This window comes from Medicago sativa, chromosome 4, assembly GCF_051527215.1.
Source record: "Medicago sativa cultivar Bolivia chromosome 4, Bolivia_mono, whole genome shotgun sequence".
In the NCBI taxonomy this organism is placed as follows: domain Eukaryota; kingdom Viridiplantae; phylum Streptophyta; class Magnoliopsida; order Fabales; family Fabaceae; genus Medicago; species Medicago sativa.
Window position 1 is genome coordinate 96,717,347 of NC_140752.1, and position 18,503 is coordinate 96,735,849.

The window sequence follows — 18,503 nt, forward strand, 5'->3', positions numbered from 1 at the left end:
TATTTTACAATTTTTTATTTTTAACTATTTAAAACTAAGTTGATGGTTCATGGTTTTTAAGGTTTATATTTTGACATATTACAATGATACACAATTATCCGTCATTTTACCATCTATCCTTTCAATGTAATCTTCCAGAGTGAATATTACTAAGCATATGTGAAGAGACTGAATATTGCTCAGCTGATATTACTTTTTTGACGTCAAAGAGATTTTTTATTTTTTAACGGTCAAATTACTAATAACCAAGTTCCTACACAAGACGCTAAAGAGTTTAATGTGTTTCTTTCGTTCATTTTGTGTCATGTAAATATTGGTGTTAATCCCGTTTTGGTAACTCTATGACAGTAGCGCTCACTTTTATAATTTTAACTAATATGTAATTTATGATGTTTTTCTGCTCTTGATAAAGCTTTCATAAATATTTTGATAAAGATTTATAATTTTTGTGCAATATTCATTAATTTGTTCATTTTTCCTTCGGAACAATTTTTTTTTACAAAATACGTTACTGAACCCCATGCCTTAGACCATGCATCACAAATATTTGGATTATGCGACCTTCATTCTGAAATTTACGAAGAATGGTAATATTCCGTAATTTGGACATCTCTCCTTTAAAATAAGTTTTTTAAAAGTGCCTATAATTCACATGAAAGGACTCGATACTAAATTGCAGTTAATATCTACCTTTGCTGTAGATCATGTGAAATGATTTATATACGTTGAACTGAAAGGCAAAATGATATAAATCAAGTAGAGAGGCATTCAACTATCTGTCTGATTCAGAAGTTTGTTCACCTGAAAGGACTGGATACTAAATTGTAGTTAATATCTACCTTTGTTGTAGATCATGTGAAAGGATTTATATACGTGGTACTAAATTGCAGTTAATATCTGCCTTTGCTAGGGGTGGCAAAAATACTCATGCCCATGGGTACCCGTGGGTAAAATCCGTCACGGGTATGGAGCGGGTAGCTAAACGGGTATCCACGGGAATAATAAATGGGTATTTGACTACCCATTATTATATGGACACAGACACAGATTGGATTGTATCCATACCCACGGGTACCCATACTCGATAATAAATTAAGTAAATTACTAATATATCTTTATATATCATATCTTATTACTTAAAGTTGGTACCTTATTGAAGAAAATTTTACCGCCCACCTAAAAATCCTCAATAATAACCTATTTTTATTTTAAATTTTTTTAATTCATCTTATTAAGTTCACCGTTTCCACTTCATTCACATCATAAAACATATAGATTATATAAGAATCATGAATTTTCTATGAATTATGTATGATTTATGAATTTTTGAGTGGATTATGTATGGATGTTTAAAAGTTGAAGTTTTTTGGTAATTAAAAAAAGTTATTATTTGTACCAAAAAATAAATAAATTCAAAACTCCATGGGTACCCATGGATACCTCAATACCCACGGGTACCAGTATAGTGGGTACCCACGAGGATACGGGGCGGGCATGGGGTATCATATTTATCCAACGGGGCGGGGACATGTATCATATTATCCGTACCCATGGGTATCCATTGACATTTGCTGTAGATCATGTGGAAACATTTATATACGTTGAAGCTAAAACACAAAATGATATAAATTAGGTAGAGAGGCTTTCAGCTATCTGTCTGATGCAGAAGTTTGTTCACCTGAAAGAACTGGATACTAAATTGCAGTTAATATCTGTCTTTGTTGTAGATCATGTGAAATGATTTATATATGTTGAAGCTGAAAGTCAAAATGATATAAATCAGGTAGCTTTGGTAATAGGGTTTTTATTGGTTTATAGATAGATATCAATTTTTACTGGAAAAGTGTTTCTACCGCTGACTAAATATGTTTTCATTTGTTACTCGTGATCAAGCCATTTTGAAGATTTAATTTTGTAATCCGTAATGCAAGAGTACTCTAAATATTGTATTATGGTTTATAATTATCTGTCATTTTGCAATCTATCATTCCAATATAATATTTTGTCAAATACGTTACTGAACCCCCGTGCGAAGCACGGGTTTGTAACTAGTTTTTTAGAAAAATAAGTAAGAAAATAGCATAATTTGGACGTCTCTCCTGGGTAGAGATCATAAATCCAGTCACTGCATAAGAGTTCTATTTTCAACAGAGAACAGTTGTATACTTTCACCATGCACGCTATTGGAGAACAGCAAACATCACAACATTGGCAACAATGTCCAATATATTATTTGCAACTAGTCGGAGAAAACACCATCAAGGTGAAACTTATATTGGAGTATTTCAACACCACATGCCCCCATCATACACGATATGAGAACTACAGGTCCTATAAAAAAATGGAGTATTTCAAAGAACAAGTTTACATAAGCAATGACATTGAGGATATGTATTCCAGGGGCAACAAATGTAATCGAAGTCATCAAACAGCAGCTTGTCCAAAGAGCTGCTTTCGGATCTGTGGCAATGAGCGAGAAACTTCATTAGTCACCAGATGCTAACCAGTTTATTTTCAACACTTCCCATAAAACAGAAGAAACAAAAAAGAATGTGGACAATATAACTTCAATTATCATATGATCTATAGCCAAATCTTCATTGGAGCCACACATGAGTGCAAACATATGTGGTATTTATTTATTTAACGCCAAGACAAAATAGCAGAAGACCAATAAACCAAATACATAAAATGAGACAACCCTCGTATTCTCCTACATAGGACACTCCAAAAAATACCAAAGTTTTCATTCTATACAATATCCAAAGTCAACAAAATATAATCTGAGAAACTTCATTAGTCACCAGATGCTAACCAGTCATTTTCAACATCACCCACATAACAGAAGAAACAATAAAACGATGTGGACCTATTGCCAACTTTGATTGTCATGTGACCTATTTGCCAAATCATCCTTTGAGCCACACATATGTGGTAGTTTTTTAAAGCTGTGACGAAATTGCCCAAGACTAATAAACCAACTAAATAAAATGAGACAACCCACATATTCTCGTAAACAGGACACTCCAAAAAATACCAAAGTTTTCCTCCCAGATATCCAAGGTGAACAGAATATAATTTGATGGGAAGTGGGGTGATAACGGATTGATGAGAATATGGGAGGAATAATTGGTGAAAATGATCTTTTGGAGCAGTATAGCAAATACAAAGGTGCAAACAGAGAGAAGGGGAAAAATCTCCCTGGTTTTCAAGCCAAAAATTCAAAAGTTTAGAATATTAACGACTGAAGTGCATAGCACGATCCAAGAAAATACACATTGAGTAAGGAAAGAGAATTGCAAATGTTAGAAGTTATCAGGGGGTGAGCAGTTCACAGAGTTTTGTTTGAAGAACTACTTTATTCCTTGTTGCATACTAATAACCTTAGCCCTGAAGTCCCTCCCCAGCTATCTTACCCTTAATACGTACAATATTTCAAGTTAATTGTCTTAGTTGTTTATCAAAGTGTGTATGAGTATGAATCAGTTGAAGTGTTATATTTCAATGTCAAAGTTCAAATATCATAAAAATAGCTGCCTTTTTTTTTTTTTTTTGGTACAAAAAATAACTGCCTTTCTAGTTGAAAATAATATGAAAGTCAGCAATACAAACTATTATAATGAAGAGAAACGATTCACAGAACATGACAATAGCAATGCACAAAAAAAATTACCTCCGGAAGCTTTTTACGGAACACTACATCCAGCCGTGCATCAAGAGTATTTTCACACACAATCTTTCCATCACGAGAAGCCAACACCACCCCACCAGAGCTGAATTTTCCACAAATATAATCAGCTATGCTAAAACTGATATCTAATATTAAAGCAGGTACACAACTAATCACATGTTTAGATGGCCATCAGAGAAGGCTTTCTTACGTCTCAATGTCAAATCAACACGAAAATACAAAAGCAACAAATTGTAGAGTCGTTTGACCATATGGTACTGTCGTGATTTATCGAGTCTCCCAAACACACACTAATACAACTTTAGCAAGTATGCTCAGTCAACTAAAAACATGGTAATCTTATGTTTGAAACTCTTGATTAATTTTGACCAGAATATGTGTAACTAATCAAGAAAAATGTACAACATGAGTAAGAAGCAAGACCCTGATTAACAGATCCATACAGTTCCTTAATATTTAAATAGAAGTCTACAACATGAACTTTACCAGTAGGGTTCGTGAGTGTTGTGATGCTTGGGTGCAGGTGGAAGATAGACATTGTGGTCAACAATGATCTCTGGTGGATGAACACCTGCTTTTTCAGAATACTCCTGTGCAGCTGCATCCAGCACATGTTCTACCAAGTGCACGTCATGTTTCCGACATCTCAACAAGACAGAAGGTTCTCTCAGTCTTAGCAAACTCTGCAATGTACAAATCTTATATTACATTATACTCCTAGTCCACATACTTGTAACTTCAATTAAACATGCTAACTTCAATTATTTTGGTTGCTTCCTATGCCAGTATATAATTATCATTTGAAACAATCAATGAGAATGGTTCATTAAGGTCCCCTGATCACTCCAATTTTTCATGAATATACTAGTTATATAACTTGTAACTTCAATAAGTGTGAACAATAAGTGTAATGTTCAAGATCAAACGAAAATCTACAAATAATATAAAATTGGAACACAGTAAGTAAGTAACAGCAACACTACCGATAAGTGTAAACAAGAATCTACAAATGATAAAGATACTTGGCAAAATGCAAGATCAAACGATAATTAGGTGTAAAATATTTAAATGTTAACTGACCTGAACAATGAGATCTTTTAGAAGGTTTCTGTACTCATGATTTCCCACATGTAAAATATCTTCAACACGGTGATGACGGCTCACATTCAAAAGTTCCTTGGCTGCAACTTCTTTCATTGAATTAACAATGTCATCTTGAGCTTGAAGAACTTTGATCCGAGAAGCATTCAGCTGCATTGAGTACTCACTGCCACAAACAATTGGGCCACAGAAATTAGAATATATCAACTAGCACTATTTTTATAAGTTTAGAATAACAATACAGAAATGCACAATATTCACATCATGTAACAAATTAAGTTTCACATAAAAAAATAAGTTCCACACATCATATTTTGGAAATAAAAAACCTTAAGTTTAATCTGACATGTATGAAGCACCGAGAGAGACACGGACACCAGACACACGTTGACACCGGATTTTTTTTTTTGAAAAAAATTAAGTAATTGGATGTAATCAAAGGCAAGTTGGTGTCCGACATATAACACGTCTTCCATCAGAAGTGTCAGTTCTACATCAAAAAACACAATGAAGATACGGAGTGAAGCTAAATTAAACATCAAACTACATTTAACCGAACATCACGATAATGATCCACTAGACAATGACCAGAAATCAAGCTTTGGCAAATAATAATAATCAACATGCTTTGTGTCACTATCACATGCAAGGATAAAAAAAACAAGATATATGCCAATATATTCAATATCTGAAATTATAACATTGAGATTGTGATCGGAAACGATCACCAGAATTCAATTTCAACCAATTCCACAGACAAATGTCAAAGTAATAAAAAACAATTGAAAGTTCAAATTATCAGTGAAAAAAACAGCGTAAAAAAAGCTCAGAGAAAATTACATTTTCTTTCGAATTTCAACTTGGCGCTCTTTCCGCTCATATTCTTGTCTGATCTTCTTCTTCTCAGCTTCAACCAACTGAAGCTTCTCGATATTGAATTCCTACACGAAGAAACAAAAAAAAAAAAAAAAACAGGAGAATTACATTGCCGAGAGGATCAAATTTCAATGCAATGCAATGAAGCTTGATCGAGAAAAGAGAATGATTAGAGAAATGGCGTTACCTCTTCAGCAGAGAGAGAGATCTCGCCGGCTTTTTCTTCAGCTTCTTGGCGGATAAATCTCACCATCTGGTGGATTTGCTTAGAGACATCACCATCGTTCATTTTCGGAGAAGATCGACAGGAAAACAAGTTCGTCAATGGCCGACTCAAGTTGATATGTTTCACAGTCTAATACTACGGGGGCCAGCTAAGCTCCTTTTAAATATGCAAGTAACTTACTTTCTCACCATCTGATGACTATAATTTTTGCGGTGAAAGTTTTTTACTTTCTGGAAGAAAAAAAAATTGTTAAGGTGAATAAGCACGATATTTAAGATTCGAACTTCGACTCGTATGCAATTAGGGGTGGCAAAACGGGTCTGACCCGCCGGGCCGGCCCGTTTAACCCGCTATTTTTGGCGGGCTGAGTCGAAATTTTGAACTCGCTTTCTATAGTTGGCTCGGCTCGTCTCGTTAAAATACGGGGCGGGCACGGGGCGGGGCGGGCCGGCCCGCTTAACTCGTGTTTCAATTTGTTATTTTGAGTCTTACTTTATGTTTTTCGATTTATTTTGGTTGTTAGATATATTTTGAGACTTATTTTATGCTTTTGGATTTATCTTGGTTGTTGAGTTTATTTATTTTGAGACTTATTTTATAATTTGGTTGTTGGATTTATTTTATGATTTGTTTTATGTTGCGCATTTGCCTTATTTTGCTATTAGTTATGATGTTGAATTCGACAATTTGATAATTATTTTGTTTTTCACAAGTTTACTTGCTACCTATTCTTTTATATTTTTTTTACGATAAAAGCAACATAGTTTTTTTGTGAGAATTAAGTTGTAAAAAAAAAAAATTTAAAAAATTTTTGTTTGGCGGGCCGGCCCGCCAACTCGCAAGCCCGTCATTAAACGGGGCGGGGTGAGATTTTGGACTCGGTCACAAAATTTGACTCGTCTCGTCTCGTTTTTAGCGGGCTTAGACGGGGCGGCCCTAAATGGGGCGGGCCGGCCCGCTTTGCCATCCCTATATGCAATATCTCTTTCATATCAGTTAATATCACGGGACTTCTTTTATAAACCATTATATTTATAATTTTTGTTAGATAAAGTACTTATAATTTTATCATTCTTCCTTTTAAATAATCAATTATTTTTTGTAAAAATATCGATTTTTTATATATAACAACACCAAACCTGTATTTGTGTCTTGCGTGTCAATTTTATAGAATTTCTTTTATTCATTACTCTTTATGTATCTCAATTCTCAATGAGCGACTGGTTTGTAAAAAACACAATATCCTAAAATGAATGATTTGTTTGAGCTTTTTGATCTTAAATGTCTGATATTTAACCTCTAATTTGACTGATCTTTTACTTATCTGATTGATCCTTTTATTGAATTGGTCGGTTCAACATTTAAAACATATATAAAACTATTATATCATCTTACCTTCAAATAACCAACAAAAAAAAATCTTATCTTCAAATAGATACAAGAATAATTAAATAAGAACATAAATATAAATAATAACGTATGGATACATCAATGACATGGGAGACTTGAAAACCGAGATTAGGGTAAAAAATTACAAAGATAAACTATTTACACAAACTAGATGTTTGACCCGTGCTATCGCACGGGTCTACTAAAAAACCATAAGAGCTAAACAATGATACAATATTGAAATGAAAATAGTCATAATATCAAGGGAATCTACAAAGAAAAATTATCATATTTATATTCGATTAGAATTTCTAATCAAAACTTAAATTTAAATAATACATGATAAGTTGACTCAAACAAACTTATATCAAAGTATTAGGACATCAACTTTAACACATGATAAGTTCACAACTTTAACAGGTCTGTTCGTATAGACTCCTCAAACTTGTCACCATCTTTGCCTTTAGCTGTTAGTGAAAGGAAGACAATTAATATCAAAACTTCTTGGCATAGTATAAATACTTAAGTGAAGACAATTAAAAACAAAGGTGTGCATAGAACATACTTAAAAAAAATGATAAATCAAAGTAACTATCATACTAACCTAAATTTGAGAAATATATATATTTTCACGTCATAAGCATCTTTGTTTATATTGCAGAATGATGTGTGGAATGAATGGCAATGCAAGTGAGTATTTTTTTGCTTATGTGGCATGCCTTTATATAAAATATGCAGAGTAAAATCTGCAGTCAAATATTTTCATGTCTTTGTTTGTAATGAGGTACTTACAGTCACTTCACATAAAATATAGGCAAGTTGCAGGAAGTATTTTTTTTTTTTGCAAAATAAAAGCACTTTTGGATACACAAAAAGAAAAACAAAACCATTGTTTGAAGGTTGTTTAATGGACAATCAACTCAGCACCAAAATTTCGAGTTGCATGATGTTTTGCACACCAAAAGCTTGGTCGTTAAATCTGAACAATATCAATCACATGATGGTTATTCCGTAGGCTTTTCGAGAGAAAATCATACCTAAACACAATCATAGATTTAACTCAACAAACCGATCAGGGGAGACATGTCGCAACAAAGAGAATCGACACTAAGCAGTTTCATACATAAGTATGTTTACCAATATTTGGATAAGCAACTATAAAGGACATAAAGCAATGAACTTGTCATATGAATAAAAGAACAAAAAACTATGCAAAACTAATATTGGTAAATATACTAAGAAGAACAAAATTGCGAGGAAGAAGATATAAATACTAAGAGCAGAATCAAGTTTGTCAATGCAAAAATGCAATCCAAAGCCCTTGTAATACATGCCAAGTAGACAATTAAAAATGAAGTCAGCTACCCTCAAAAATGCAACACAATGCAATTCAAAAACTCATTGAATTACGATACCCAAAAATCAAATTAAAAACATGCTCACACTCTTATTTCAACACCCAATTTGAAGATTCATAAACTGCAAAATCAACAAACCAAACCCACAACAATTGGAATATTATTGGGAATCAGGAAAGGGATGAACTATCTCCACAAAAATATTTATATGAACTATCTCCACAGCATGTCTTAAGTAATATTATGTACTTCAGACAATTCTGCAGCCAATAATAGACCATATCTTGTGCAGATATTAAATTTTGGGCAGATATTTATCCATATCTTGTGCAGCCAATAATAGACACGTGACAGTGGCATGTAATAGGTTGATTTGAAGCACACAAGATCTAGATCATATAGAACAACATAGTGGTAATCATGATGAAGCATAGAATAATCCAAACTGTCCTGAGTTTTTTCAAGCCACCCCTTGAAGACAGACCATGCTATTGTTATAATTAGAATAGAATGACTGTCATGATAATCATCTAAGCTAGGTTGTTGGTGCATCAATTGAAAAAATGAAGGAAAAATGAGAACTGAAACGGTTTGAACGCAATGATCTTATCTCATGGTAAGATAGGAATCCAAAACCATGTTCATCCCCGAGAACCTATAAGGTGATTAGTTCATTTTTGCAAGCATATTTTTATTGCAAGCGGGTTAGGCATTTTCAACCGGCAACTATGCCTAATAAGAGAACTCATTCTACTGAATTGGAGTTTTCCCTAAACATTCAAATAATATGGACAAATTTAAGGATGCAACTCTTCTTTTTTTGTTGTTTGCATGGCATTCCAAATACACATAAGTTATAAGCAAATGGAAAGGATTGTAAACATCATCACAGTAGGCAAAGAAGTCAACTAAGAACTAAAGCCCGTCCCTTGACTGGCAGGAATACATAAGGTTAAAGTAATGACAGAATCATTCTCCAACAAACCAAGCTGTACTGGCTAAATAACTACATTACCAATAGATACTGTCAACCATGACTCTTATATAGTAATCTGCATTCTCCTTGAGTGACCATTATACATCAATCTATCAAATAGTACAACATCCCTCAGACTAATGATAACATGATCACGAAGGGACTACTAAGCTATAAATTACAGAATCATGAAATTTAACATTAATAGAAGTCTACCATCACATTTCATAAAGAACGTTAAACAATGCTAGATATAAATACAAAAGATTCAAAACAATCACCAAGGAAGACATACATCCGAGGGACGTTAATCAATAGCAGTACAAACCAAAATACATCACCCTGCAATTTCCCCACCATAATCAAGAAATTCAACCATATATTATCTCCTAATTAAACCAAACAAAATAACATATCAAAAATCACACATATCTAAAGTAAAAATCATGGAATTGCAAGGAGCACAAACCTGTTGCAATTACTCCAACTCGTGAGATCTCATCGTTTGTCAGCTTATCTTGCATGAAAAAGCAATTACTATTCAAAATAGAATCAAAACTAAAAATGAACAGAAAAAATAGGAGGATAAGCGAAGAAAAACCCATGGAAAGTAGAATTCAGCACAATGTTGAATCTGACATATCCTTTTATGTAAACACTTCAAAAATCATCTAAAAACTGCTTGAAACATAAAAAGAGTGCATGAAACATAAAAATCATTTTGACTGGAGGATTGTTGACGGGATAAGCAACCTCCTCTCCAAGAAGATTCCTCATCTCCATCAGGAAAAGATGTCGATTAGAGTAGACAACTGTAACCCACCCTCCACCCAAAAGACCATAATATCTCTTCAAAACACCCCACCCATCAGTGAAATATACTTTCCCATTCTTCTTTGCAATGGCCACCTCAAACTCATTGAAGTTTGGATCACGCAGCATCACGAATGGTGCAACCTGAACACCAAAGCCTCTCGCAAAAGCCGCCGGTAACCTTCCCTTCCGCTGTTGATAAAAAACAAATGATTACAGTTGCAAAAATAAAAGCACAAATCATATCCACCAGCTAGGATAGGCATCAACACTCACGCTGCATATATCATACTCAAGATGGAATGTTCTCATGTTGATCAAATCGTTCCGAACCTTGTTGTCAATGTCAGGACCAGCATTGCCCACAACTACAGACATCACGAGGTTAAACAGATGGGTTAATACACCGAATCATCATAAGAAAACACACATGCAATGCTCTAGTTATCAAAGACATAATACACCCCACATAAAATTTCCTTGCTGACACATTTTTATCAGACAACCACGCATGCAGTAATGGTTTTAACACAAACCATCATATACACCTTGCATTCAAGTAGAAAACCAAAGGAACAAAAAATAATATGCATAAGTAAAGGCCATGGAACATTCAGTATGGTCCACAACAAAACAATAATCACAAAATAGATATAAAATAGCAAGAGCAACAGGATGTAAGATACCTTTGATATCCACAGGAGCCGCAGATTGCCAATCCTTGGCATACATACTCAACCTCTCCACAGCAGGCATCTTACAGGAACAACGAAACAGGATGAAAATTGATAGAAAAGTTAAGAAAAAAGGATGATAAGAAAAGATGGTGAATGATGGTAGAGGAAGACGCCCCACAGCTACTTAAATATAGATAATGGAAGGGAAGTTGGAGGCCATGTTCTTTCTTAACAATCCAGGATAAGATATGTTCAACGATGGAAAATTGTTCAGACTGACGAGCCTATGAATGAATAGGAATGAATGAATAGCAATGATTTCAGTCAACATTTGAAACCTATTTTGAAATCTATTTTGGCGCCCTGGTACTAATTAAGGGCTAAAAAGTCATTACCACACTTATAAAACCTAGGGTTTTACCGCCAGGCCATAAATCAGTACAAAATGTAAGAGTATGCTTAGGTTATGGCTAGGGTTTATGTGCAGAACTATTTTGCATTTATATTTTAAGGATTGCAAGGGTATGATCAGAACCTCAATGGTGGGTTTCAAAGTTCATGAGATGAAAGCAGTGGAAGTTTGAGAAAATGATGTCATTGAATCATTTTGGAGAGTGATTCTCTTTCTGTCATTAAATGGTTGAAGATGGTGTCAGCTTTTCAAATAATGTTTATCATCTCTTAGCTTAGATAAAGGTGTTATGTCATTCGTCCTCTAGTGTCCGTTGGCAACATGTTTATTGAGAATTTAATCAAATGACATAAGCTCCTACAAAACTTGGCCTTGGCCAATAGATTCCTTTCAAAAATTTGGATATGTAGTTTTGGATTTTCGGACTTGCAATTTTGAAAGATTTGATCTGTGTTTCCTTTTCAAGAGGTTTATAGTGTGCTTTGAGTCCTTCCCTCCTTTTCTTCACAAAAAAATAACGAGTTTGCTTATTTTTTAAAATACTTCAAAAGATGTCAATCAAAATTTAATATGATTAATATTTTAATTTTATTTTTTTCCAAAAAAAGAAGACAGTGTTGGACCTGTTTTTTTACTTGTTTCATGTATATTAAAGAATAATTTAATATATATATATATATATATATATATATATATATATATATATATATATATATATTTGTGCGCGCGCGTGTTTTTGTTTATACAATACATCTCAATGATTCTGTTATAATGCGATTAGAGGAATTAATCTCTACAATTGTGTCGGGAGGGCGTTCACACCTATATACTTATTGTATATGGTTGACACTAACTTTAAGAAAATAGAATATTTAGATTATTTTTCTTCCGAAAATGAAATATTTTTAAATCTGATTTTCACAAGCGAAAAATTAGGAACTAATTTTTTTCATGATATAACTCACTTATGCTTTTTGAAAAAATAATAATAATAATATTGTCAAATGTTTAAAGGAGTCTTTTGTAATTTACTAGGTTTGTTGGGGGTAATGGGAGACTAGGTAAGGTCCTAGTAGATTTTCTAAGAATTTTAGTTAAAAAGATTCTGTAAAACAAGCTTATTGGGTTTCTACGAAAATGGGCTCAAATGGCCTAAATCAATTCTTCAAAAACATGTCAAAGATGCTCAGACGAAATAAAAATACACCCCCCTAATATGCGTGATATTGGACCATACTACAACAATCAAGAGTTATAATCGAATAATTAAATAAAGGTTTAATTGCACTTTTAGTCCTCGGATTTTGACCAGCTCACAAAAATGGTTCTGCCTCTTTTAAATCGAACAAGACTGTTCCTAAATTATCATTTTTTTTGCAGTTTTAGTCATAACCCCCATTTCCCCCTCAAAGAACGTTGAGAAGGCGAATGAACACATACGTAGCATTGCCAATCTGAAAAATGACATTAAAACAACAATTTTAAATTTCTAAAAACAATTTAAAAATTTCATAAATTAAAACTAAAAACAAATTGAAAGAAAAAAGAAAATTTAATTGAAAGAGAGCTATAAACCCTAAATCCCAAATTGGTTTTCAATCCATTCAGAATTCAACCCCAAATCAGTCATTCCTCCATTTTCGTTCAATTTCATCTTGTACCTCCTCATTTTCTTCTTCAGTTTCTTACCATTTGCGTCATTTTCATTCTCACCTTCATTTTTGTTCTCGTCTTTCCAAGAGTGGTATATTGAAGCTGAGTTTGATTTTTCTGGGTTAAATGTTCTTGGGTCACGTACGAACATAAAAGAGGGCACATGAATTTTATTCTCGTCGACGAAAATGTTCTTGGGTCACGTACGAACATAAAAGAGGGCACATGAATTTTATTCTCGTCGACGAAGAAATCATGATTTTCGACGAGTGAAGGATTAGAGAAAATGGGTGTTTTATTTCAGACCTGCATTTTCTTTATCTATATATTTTTTAATCTCAAAATTTGTTTTTGTTTGAGTATGATGATGATAAGGAGTGAGATATATGTTTGTAGGAATAAAAGGTGTTTGACCCAAATTGATATTCTTGGATAAATTCGGTAGTGAAGTTTTCCTTTTTTGTTTAATGGAATAAATAAGATGATGATGTTGAAGACATACATGAAGATAATGTTGTTGAAAAATAGGATGATGATGTTGAAGAGAAATGGAATGATGATGATGATGGTGGAAGCACCTACGTGAGAAGAAAGAAGAAAGAGATGATAGTTGAAGGAGTGAGGGAGACTATGCAATTAAAAAAATTCTGAAATGTATTTTTAATTCTAAACATTTGTATTTTTAATTGTTTTCTTTTATTTAATTGGTTTAAATGTATTTTTTAATAATAAAATAATTGTTTTTCCATGTATGATGTGCCACATAAGCGCGTTTTTGGACACCTCATCTAAAAATACAACACATCAACATTTTTTGAGGGGAAAACGAGGGTTATGACTAAAACTGCAAAAAACATGATAGTTTAGGGACAATTTTGTTCGATTTGAAAGAGGCAGAATCAACTTCGTGAGCTGGTCAAAATGTGAGGACCAAAAGTGCAATTAAGCCTTAAATAAACTAATTATTTATGAGTCTTGTTAACGAGTGCCCCCGGAGCACTCTTTAAGGATTCTAAAAGAAGAAATTATTTTATAAAAAAGTCAAATATTTTGATTTCCGATGCATTGATTACACATGTTTTCATGATAAGTTACCTTAAAGCCTTAATTAACTAGTGCACCGGGGCGTTGGTTAACATTTCCCATTATTTATTTATCAATAGAGTATGGTGAAAAATTATTCTACTTATGATCGAATAATTAAATAAACTAACGAAAATGTTAACTTGTGCCTTGAGACACAAGTTAATGATTCAAATATATAAATAATTTATTTTATTTGAATGTGTGCATTGCATTTAATCTTTAACTTTTTAATCAATTAAATGTATAAAATTTTAGAGAATATTTATTCTTTTGAGTTTCTTAACATGTGTCTTAAGGGTAGCACTACCCACAAACTAATTATTTCTTGATCAACATAGTATTTATAGTTTCCTGAGAGAGAAAAAAAGCCACTTGTGAAATTGTGATTGGCTAATGTCACCAATATGGTGTCCGTGTTTCTACACTTTCCTCGGAAATCGAACTCCAGAGATAACACTCCACGTCCATATTTTCCTTCATGGTAATTTAGTTAAATAAATTTATATTTTTTAACAACCGGTATATGTTAATTGAAACATCAATACAGTATATTCTTTCTACTAAAAATTAAACTTAAAAAATAATAGTAACTGGCACAAAAATTAATACTATTATACCAATTTTTTAATTATCGGATTTAACAATGATAACTGGCAAACTAATAGTATATTAATTTCATCTTTCGACATATACAACTCAATGCTCCACCCAGTACTTGTTGTCAAAACAAAACAAAAACTGTCCATAACCAACTTTTTTCATTTATCTTTAGCTATGTCATTTTATAAAAATATCATTCAAACCATTCAGGATTTATGCTTTTGCTGCCAACCACGATATGAAGTACATTGAAAAATAAACATTGTCTTTTGAATCCCAAAAAATTTCCATCGTCAAGTCTAAAACTACAACATGGTACGTATATGTTCAAGTGAGCCTGAAACGAAGCTTTAATTACCTCTAAAGTTGGTCAGTAGAGGATGAAATGTACAACTCAATTGGACCATCTTTCACAAAATTAATTAGTATATTTTCATCATATCACTTTCATGCATACTAAAGCAGATTGTACTGCACCAATGTTGAAGAATAAACGGCCCCCAACCCCACCCTCACAATTGAAAGGGTAGAATGCAGATAAACAAAGAAACAGATAGCTCTGTAACAATTTTTTTTTTAATGAATGGCTATTCTTTAATCACGACTATAAAGATTAATATCTCGAACCTGACAAGGCTACAATAGATAGCAAAGTTCTTCTTCACAGATTTGTCTAGCATGAGTTTGATTACTCTAATTAATTAACTTTATTAGATATGTTTGAGGTAATTGTACATGGTTGATAATTATATGTGATGCTGCTTTCAATTTTCATGCGAAAATTTGGTTTGTAGCAAGGACAACGGAAACTATTGTCTTATGAAATATCTGTTGGCACTTGATCCCAACCATCTCAAAGGTAGTTTTTTAGTTTTCTTAATATCAAACAGTGTAGTAAGATAGGAATTAGGAACAGAGAGGGATATGATTTCATTTATTTCTTATTCAAGTCATTTTCATATTAGTTGATGCTCCAAATTAGCTACCACGTCTTTCATGAAAAAGGGACGAGGTGAAGAGCCCTTTTTCACTATTTCACAACAAAAATGGATTAAAATGTAAAATTATAAATCATGACACTTTCAAGCCAATGATATCCATTTTAAAAATAAAGCAAATATTGCATAATCAAGAGTTATCATTTTTCAATAATAGTTGATGTTGGAAGACAATACGTGTAGATGACCTACCTATAAAATCATAGTGCCCCAAAAGTGTAGGTGCATTCACCAAAAATTGCCTAAGGTAGTGGTAATGGCAAGCTAGTAGTTACATTCCATTCCGCCACCAAATTGGCACATCAAACTTTCATTCAAAACAATGAACTAAATGTTGAAACATTTTCATATGATTATGAACAAAGTCGTTCCTACATGTCTTCCCCAAACACAAACGGGTCACACCATTGGTTGATTTATGGCTTTCCTCTATCCAAACAAACTTACAAATACTACGGTCTCAAACACTGCAGACAGATTTCAATATCAAAAAGCATGTCAAATTATTAAAGTACTCCAATGAGTATTTTACAATTTTAGTCCCAAAAAAACACATTATAAAATTACAATTTGTACAATGATGCCACGTACGCACATAAAACATTGAATAAAATAAATATTTTAAAGTAATTGAATATGTACCCCTTAAAAAATGATTATGTATAGTTAAGTGTGCAAAAACGACGTTAATTCTGTAAAAAAAATGAATAACTTATCTACCACGTAAAGAGCTTAACTAAAAAACAAAAAAGATTACTTATAATTTTTTTTGAAAATGAGGTATAATATGTTAAAATTAAAATATCATTGTGCAAAAACGACATTTTCTTTGTTAATGAGGAATTTGATCCACATCCCGTTTCATAGACCAACTGTTTTTCTAGATGATGGCCTGTGTTAATTTATCATGATAGCCATCGAAGAGGACATGCTGTTGGAAGAAAATGACATGCATAAACAGACTCTTTTCTCCTTCTCTTGTTTCTTACCCACAACACCACCCAAATCACACTTCAAAAACAGCAATACTTGATTAACTTTGTCCTTGTTTTCTTTTTTTATCTTCTTCGTACACCCCTACATTTTTTTTTGTTGAAGGATCGTACACCCCTGCATGTTTCATCAAAATGAAAAAACAAAAAACAAGATAAACCCACGTCACTTTGTTAAAATACCCTGTTCCTAACGGATTTGGATTTGGTGCTGTAAATAACACCACAGTTGCTATTCTAACCATTGGATTGTTTTGACAAAAGTATAATAGTAATTAGTACCATTCAATAAGATCCAATGGCTATTAATCAAAACTGTGTGAAATTGTGTTGTTTCACTACAGCAGCAAATCCTGATCCGTTCCTAACAACTTCAAAATCACCGCAATAGACACATGGCTCATTGCTAGCATGTAGAGCTGTCAAAACGGGCGGCCCAGCCCGTTTAGGCCCCGCCCGGTCGGGCAACGGGCTTTTTAGGGCCGGGCTAAAAAGCCCGGTTCGAATATGGGCTAGAAAATTGGGGCCCGAGCCCGGCCCTGCACGGGCTCCTAGGCTAACGGGCCGGCCCTGGCCCGTATCTTTTTTTTTTTTCCTTTCAAAAATCAAAAAATAATTTTATTAGAATAAGTTGAAAATGAAATATCGAGGCAATCACTTGGATGTAATTAACATGGGTGTGATGTTGAACAGCTGAAGTTTATAAGTGTTGCACTTTTGCACATCTAATGTCACCAAAAAAAAAAAAACTAACATTAATACGAAAAAAAAGGGTTCTCAATTGACTGGATATTATTTTATATTAATTCTGAGACGTGAGTGAGCTTGCGAAGATGGTATTGTCTGGCGCCTGTGTGAGAACTAAGAACTGAATTTCATATACACACAAAGACAAAAAAAAAAAAAAATTGTATTTTTTGGCGGGCTTGCGGGCCGCCCGCGGCCCGACCGGGCTAGCCCTACCGGGCTCCGGGCTTTTTCGGGCCGGGCCAAAAAGCCCTGAATCAATTCGGGCTCCAAATTTTCGGCCCAGGCCCTGCATTTAATTCGGGCTTTCGGGCCGGCCCGTTTTGACAGCTCTACTAGCATGCAAAGTATTGAAGCTATATCACCGATTATGAGCAATATTTCAATACTTGGTGGACTAAAGAAGCACACCTGTTAATTTTTTTACTCAAAAAACAAATAAAATCACTCATGTGTTGTTATAATATGTGTTTTCGTGAAACTTTTGTGATAAATCTTTTCGCTATATTAAGCATTAGCGTTTAACATATTATACCTCACATTAAAAATTTATTATAAATAATCCTTTTTGAAAGAAATAATCTTTTTTGTTAAATGGGTGCACTAACTTCCTTTTCTGTATTTTTTTTGGTGGTGGCCGGGGTTCGAACCCCAAACCTTGCATATTTTATGCATTGTCCATACCAAGTGAGCTAAGCTCACGAGGACTCCTTTGCGGTATGCGTTTGCATGAAGAATTTTGACGGGCAGAGAATGATTTTGTATAAAATATTTGTAAAATGGATTATGTGTGATTAAATTGATTTATGATTATATATCGATTTATTGTTTGAATTTTTTCCTTAAAATTTCAAATACACTAGTACCATCTTCTTTAAAAAAAAATACACTAGTACCATCTAAATTTA

The 18,503-nt window shown here is 33.4% G+C and overlaps 1 protein-coding gene across 1 annotated transcript; it reads right to left on the reverse strand.

Annotated features, from left to right (window-relative positions):
* Positions 1–2,208: 2,208 nt before the first annotated feature.
* Positions 2,209–6,056, reverse strand: LOC146934273 (V-type proton ATPase subunit E-like). Its single transcript, XM_085706144.1, has 6 exons — positions 5,856–6,056; positions 5,633–5,733; positions 4,772–4,958; positions 4,178–4,374; positions 3,674–3,773; positions 2,209–2,460 (listed from the first exon to the last, which is right to left on the reverse strand). The coding sequence occupies exons 1-6, from the start codon at positions 5,955–5,957 to the stop codon at positions 2,425–2,427; spliced, it is 723 nt and encodes a 240-aa protein (XP_085562270.1). The 5' UTR covers positions 5,958–6,056; the 3' UTR covers positions 2,209–2,424.
* Between the last annotated feature and the right edge of the window lie 12,447 nt (positions 6,057–18,503).

What these genes read in the sequence shown, in the direction of transcription:
- LOC146934273 (XM_085706144.1), bottom strand. Translation starts at nt 5,957, where the DNA reads ATGAACGATGGTGATGTCTCTAAGCAAATCCACCAGATGGTGAGATTT. An exon ending in TAAAAGATCTCATTGTTCAG is followed by an intron (nt 4,375 to 4,771) that starts GTCAGTTAACAT and finishes TGTACATTGCAG; the next exon opens with AGTTTGCTAAGACTGAGAGA. An exon ending in AACACTCACGAACCCTACTG is followed by an intron (nt 3,774 to 4,177) that starts GTAAAGTTCATG and finishes TGGAAAATTCAG; the next exon opens with CTCTGGTGGGGTGGTGTTGG.